We start from the raw sequence: 6,209 nt of genomic DNA, 5'->3' as shown, positions 1-6,209 counted from the left end.
CTTGCCGCCAGCGCTTATCTGCTTTGACTGGCGTTGCTCTGCTTTTAACTATATCATGTGGCACCTGTCTCTAGTAATATTTTTAAAAATGTACTGAAAAGTTAGTCAGACTATAGCTTTGTACGTTTCCAAGCAGCTCCCTTGGGGAACTTAAAATTGCAAAAAACTGCAGCGGGGACGGCAGTTCATCGGCGTATGCAGCAGAATTGCCTCGGCGGTACAGCAGTAACACGCGCTTTTATTAACCCGTGCGTTTGGTGACTTCGTTGACTAGTGTACGCGTTTCCATCAATAAATTCGCAATTACTCTTCTTGAGGCGACTTCGACTGCACTTATTCGGCGATGCCACATGTATTTATCGGCAGAAAAGTCACAACGGCATATGCAGACATCGCATCGTGCGGATTTGTTTGTTATAAGTCTACACTAACGACGGGTGCTGATTATTGAGGCACAGAAGCAGCATTGCGGCAAGGGTAGAATATAAAAAAAAAACGATCGAGAGATCGCAATACTCAACAAAATTTAGCGGCTAGTTAACATGAGCTCCACTTCATTTAAATGGGGTTCACGGCGTTTGGCTGCGGGACGCACCAGGCCCGTATGTGGAGCATGTTGTCCCAAACACCGGTAGCATCGTGTTCATACCCGCTCCCACAGAGGTCAGCGTCTTCCCTACAGCTGTCACCGCAGAACCAGCAGCCTGGCACCCGAACAAAGGAGAAATCGCAGCTGCGAACTTCAGCCATCCTGCTACTGCTCCCGCGCGTACGGTTGGAAGCGCCCGCTATGTGGCTATCAGTGGCGTCTTTATATGCGGTTCGCGAGGCCTATAGCCCGTTCATTTAAGGTGACGATTGTCTACAGCTTTTGAGAGAGGTTTACCTAGAAAATGCCGTTTGCGTTGAATGGGAAGGGATGAGGAGTGAGGAGAAAGTTGACATCAACAAGGTACTGAGGCAGGGGTGCCCTTTATCCCCACTGCTGTTTATTATGTACATGGTGAGAATGGAGAGGGCGCTAGAAGGAAGTAACATCGGGTTTAATCTTTCATACAAACAGACGGGTACAGTAGTAGAGCAGCAGCTTCCAGGTTTATTTTATTCGGACGACATAGTGTTACTAGCTAACAAGCAAAGTGATTTGCAACGTCTGGCTAATATCTGTGGACAGGAAGGCAACAATTTAGGTTTGAAATTCAGTGTTAGAAAATCAGGTGTTATGGTATTCAATCAAAACAGTGAACAGACAGTGGCAATACAGGGCCAGGAAATACCTCGGGTAACAGAATATAAATGCCTTGGTATATAGATAAACGAAGGCAATAGATATACGGAAACACAGGAAAAAACAATAACAGTGAAGGGGAAGAGAAATGCAGTCATAATGAAGCACAGATCGCTATGGGGATACAATAGGTACGAGGTGCTCCGAGGTATCAGGAAAGGTGTAATGGTTCCAGGACTTACATTTGGAAATGAAGTTGTTTGCTTTAAATCAGGGGTACAATCAGGACTCTATGGGAACCAAAGGTCGGTGGGACGCCTCGCATTGGGCACTCACGTGAAAACTACAAATGAAGCTGTGCAGGGTGATATGGGCTGGACTAGTTTTGAAGTGAGGGAAGCTCGCAGTAAAATTGATTATGAAGAACGACTGAGGAATATGGAAGAAAGTGAATGGGCTGGGGGCGTGTTCAGGCATTTGTGCAGAAGTAACATTGATTCACAGTGGAGGAAAAGAACTAGCAAGCGTACCAGCAAGTATGCGGTCTGTAGGGAGGGCAAGACAGCATCAAAGTACGTCAAGCGGAAAGTCAGAGAAGCTGAAATAATCTCATGGGTGGCGGCAATGGAAAAGAAACCTGCCATGAGTAACTACTTAAGAGGGAAAAAAACGAAATCAGGAAAGAAACAATTTATGATAACTCAAAGGGAAGCTCATTACTTTTCGAAGCGAGATCGGGATGCTTAGAACACGCGCCTATAAAGCGAGATACAAGAAGGAAGAAGAAGCGTGTGCTTGCTGCGGTAAAGCTAGGCAAACTATGGAGCTTGTTTTATTAGAATATGAAGACGTCTGCCCAGCGGTCGATTTAGGCACCCCTGGCCTTATTGAAGGCCTTCGGTTCAGCGGGAGCAGTGGAAAAGTAGACATGTCCGCAATAGGGATTAGTAAGAGGCGATTGCGTATTGGTGGAAGAAAAGTAGGTAAACGACAAAAAAATGGAGACGTACAAAAGCAGAGTTCGCAAGAGGGGATCGGAAAATTTGGTTGTGGGAGTTCATAGTGTTTTGTTTTTCTTTTTTTTAACCTAGGTAGGACATTAGGCAGTATAATAGCAAGAGCTTAGTGGCGCAGCCCACCGCCCCGTTTCAAAGGGGACGCTCATAATATCCATCTAATATCCATCCATCTGTAACTAGAGCGACGGCTGCTGTGTTCTGACGAACTGCTTGCGTAGTTGATTATTTTTGCGAACACAGTGACAGTGATGACACAAGACTTTGATCAGTCACTTGACTCCAAAAGTTTACTGCCCGAACCTGGAAAATGTCGGTGCGTGTAGTCCGCGCTGCTCTCTAAAATAGCATTAAATAGCCGCCCCTATTGGCTTTTTCACGCAGTAGCAAGCCGTACTGATCTTGCACATTAATTCACATTGTTTATAGAGCTCGTAAATTTTACAACAGTTTCATTGAATACATTGTAAAGTTCGTTCCTGTGCTCTTTGGAAACTGGAAACCACCGTAAGGTCCGACCACAGAACGATTACCACTCATTTTAACTCTGAAAAGTTGTCCGTGAATGTCTCGTGAGTTCAAAAAGAGAATTAAGCGTACAGTTTCAGTGCATACGTATCTTGCGCACCACCCTTATATGCTGCCGCCGTCCCACGCAGAAAAGCTAGCTTTGCAGTTTGAAAAGGATTGCGTGACACAAGGCCTGCAGTGCAGCACGTTTTAAAGCAGCCGTGATCGCTCTTGCAAGCTTCTACTGATCTAGACATCCAACAATATTAAAAACAAGGTATGCTCGCCTTTTCTTGAAACAGACTCCATCAATTTCTCGCACACGTCGGGCGCAGGAATTACCTGTGAATACTTTTACTAGATCTTCTGTCTTTCACCATGGCTCACAGCAGTAAATCCTAATGTCATCTCTGACATTAGGGTGCCTGTAATCAACTCAAGAAAGGTAGATTATACTATGAATCATTTAAAACAATTTTTAGGTCTCTTGCGGAGGCTAGGAAAGGGAAATTTGTGTCATCTAACATTGCAGCTGCCACCTACGCTCGTTGTTTATCATTCTTGCGCCGCTCCTCCACCTCTAATTTCATTATTCAAACGCAAAACATTCGCAAATTTTGTTTTCTTTTTATATTTGTGAAATTATTTATTTACCGCCAATACAAGCACTTTGTGCCTACCGATATAGCAGCATGAGTGTTGGAACAGATCGCGGAAGCAGACGACAGCGAACAGGTTATAACTAGCGCCACTCTGCCTGCACGTCCTGTCCCTAGCGGCAAAACAGTTGAACTAGACCAGGCGTGCTGGGCAGGGGACATCTGTGCAGGTCTGGAGTTCTGCCAAGTTCTGCCTTTGGGTATGCTCTCCAGCAGGGACTTCCAGGGCAGCGCGTGACATGGTAATCTTCCTCGTCTTTCATATGCAACCATATAGAGCACATCTAGTTTATGTGAATCCGGAGGACGACGCTTTCGTATACGACACATATATGCAATTTATGCACTTGGCTTGCGATTTCAAGGTCGTTATTGGCAAAACCATGACATCACCCTACTTCGTCAGGATATCTCTCAAAACCAGGCTGAAAACAGATAGCGCAAGTGCCCCTTCCTTGAGAGACACGAGTTGAGAGTGTACAGTGAAAAATGTGAATAGGGGCGAAAAAAAAAAGAGAGAGAGAGAGAGGGAGGGAAAGATTACGTTATCTTATAGTTGACTTATTGTCTACCAGGGTATATCAATTCATAATTCTCATTTCTTTTAAATGATGTCCGTTTTGATGGCCAACACTGCATTCACACGTCATCAGCACAATAAGAGCCGATCCAGGGACACTACGAAGACCTGCGGAGTGGTTCCGAGGTGTCTGTGTCCACATCGCGTTCGATTGGAACCATGGTGTCGAAGGTATGCTTTCAGCTAGCCTGTAAATAATGTACCGTGTTTATTACGCTATCTGTTACTTGCACGGTATACGTACGTCGATCTACATGTCAAACGAACTCTTCAATCCTTCTTCAGTATTGCCAACGCGCGCGCTGAATCACGGCAACGACATTCAATCATGGGATATAAACAAACTAAAAAAGAAAGGAAATTCAAGCGGGTCCAAGGCCAGGCGACCATCAGGACGATATATAGAAGGAATTTCATTTTACATTATCCTTACGTTGAGGCAAATGCTAACACGCACGCGAACGAAATGGTCAAGCGTTGCCGTGGTTTCCAGCTTCTGCCACCGATCACTTTCACACCTCTTTCCCCGTTTATGTGATTGCTCGCTCAGCCCTCTATCACTCTAACGCCACATCAGTAATTTTCCGCACTTCTAGTTGGAGCAAGAATCAAGAAAGCGTTTCGGCATCAACGTTTTACTTCCGTGCCCAATTAAACAACGGCGCAATGAGATCAAACAACGAACATATTTAGTGGATGCGTTTCTTTGTACATTCCTGCACAGAGAGGTAATTTTGAAGTTCTGCATCAACAATGGATTGCCGTATTACAGCAAAAAACAGCGGGCACCTTGGCTGTTCAAAATAGGGAGCGGCAGAACGGATAGATGGCAACTTCATTACATGGCGTTTCTACAATCCCACGAAGGCAACACATGAACTGTTATTACGTCCGAGAAAGGGACTAGCAAAAGCACCTTTTCTGAATGCGACGCTGCAACAAACGTTGGCTGCAATGCAACATTGTATGAATGACGCATGTTTCATTTGTTTTGAAGAAAATCAGTTCGCGCTAGAAGAAAAATTTGATGTCTTTCACCACTGGGTGAGAAATTTTGTTCATAAACTTAGTCATTTACATTTTTTATACTTTTTGAAAATGTGTTTTATTGATTAAGGCGTTATACAATTTACTATATTTGTAACATTGTAACATAATCTGGAACATTACAGTTTGTTCCTAGCGTGAGCCAACATAGCTGCGTTGGAAACATTGACAAAATATTTCCCGGCAGGCATCGCTTTCGCGGCCGACGGCTCGTCAGAAGCGTCATCATTCCGGACTGACTACCATGGCGTCCAAGCGTGCGCAAGATACCGGTGACACGTCAAGCGCCGAGAAAGAGGCTGAGAAGCCTGTCAAAATTGACAAGTGGGACGGGTCTGCTGTGCGAAATGCCCTAGACGACGCAGTGAAGAAGGTACTGACTGAAAAGTATGGCTACGTGGAAAACCACAGGCTGACCGACGGCCGACTGGCCATCTGTAGCATCGCTGTTGGAGCTGCGATGTTTGCGCTCTTGTGGGACTTTTTGTACCCGTTTCCCGAGTCGAGAACGGTCCTCATTGCCTGCGTGCTCTCCTACTTCTTTCTCATGGGCGTCCTGACGCTGTACACCACTTTCCTTGAGAAAGGCATCTTCCTCGTGGCGCTGCAAAAAGATAAAACCGGCTTCGACCCCGACAGTGTCTGGACGGTGAGTTCGTCGCTGAAGCGCTTCGACCACATGTATCACCTCCAGATTCATTACAAGGACGGAAAGACGAAAAAGACGCGCGAGGCCAAACTTGAGAAGTCCATCGCCAGCTGGTTCGACGAAAACGGCACCCTGGTCAGCGACCTCTTCGATCCTGAGGTGTGCAAGCTACACAACAGTCTGCTGAGCGAGAAGAAGGAGAAGTGAACTGTTGTTCATTTATGAGGCACTGTTACTGTTCCCTGTGGTGTTTGGGTGAATCAGGGTCCGGTTTTTTTTTTATCTAACCTAATAATAAAGTAATTGTCATAACATGTTAAGTGGCAGCGTCAAGAATACGTCAACGTACGTTTGCATTTTCGTGGCCACACAAGTTGCCGCTCTCATGTTGAGAGACGAGTGGTCTCTGCGCCTCTATAACACTGATAGCTGTTAATGCTTCTAGAGGAGGCATGATAAGTGTGCTTGTAATTCGTTTTATCTGGGTAAGGTCGCGTACCAAAACCAAAATAGCCTTGCG

At 45.4% G+C, this 6,209-nt stretch overlaps 1 protein-coding gene across 1 annotated transcript; it reads left to right on the top strand.

Moving 5' to 3' along the window:
* The first annotated feature begins 4,049 nt into the window (after positions 1 to 4,049).
* Positions 4,050 to 6,009, top strand: Spase25 (Signal peptidase complex subunit Spase25). The gene is made up of 2 exons (XM_065449988.1): positions 4,050 to 4,164; positions 5,228 to 6,009. The coding sequence occupies exons 1-2, from the start codon at positions 4,153 to 4,155 to the stop codon at positions 5,894 to 5,896; spliced, it is 681 nt and encodes a 226-aa protein (XP_065306060.1). The 5' UTR covers positions 4,050 to 4,152; the 3' UTR covers positions 5,897 to 6,009.
* The last annotated feature ends 200 nt before the right edge of the window (positions 6,010 to 6,209 follow it).

This window comes from Dermacentor albipictus, chromosome 1, assembly GCF_038994185.2.
Source record: "Dermacentor albipictus isolate Rhodes 1998 colony chromosome 1, USDA_Dalb.pri_finalv2, whole genome shotgun sequence".
Classification (NCBI taxonomy): Eukaryota; Metazoa; Arthropoda; class Arachnida; order Ixodida; family Ixodidae; genus Dermacentor; species Dermacentor albipictus.
This window is presented reverse-complemented; position numbering and strand designations above follow the sequence as displayed.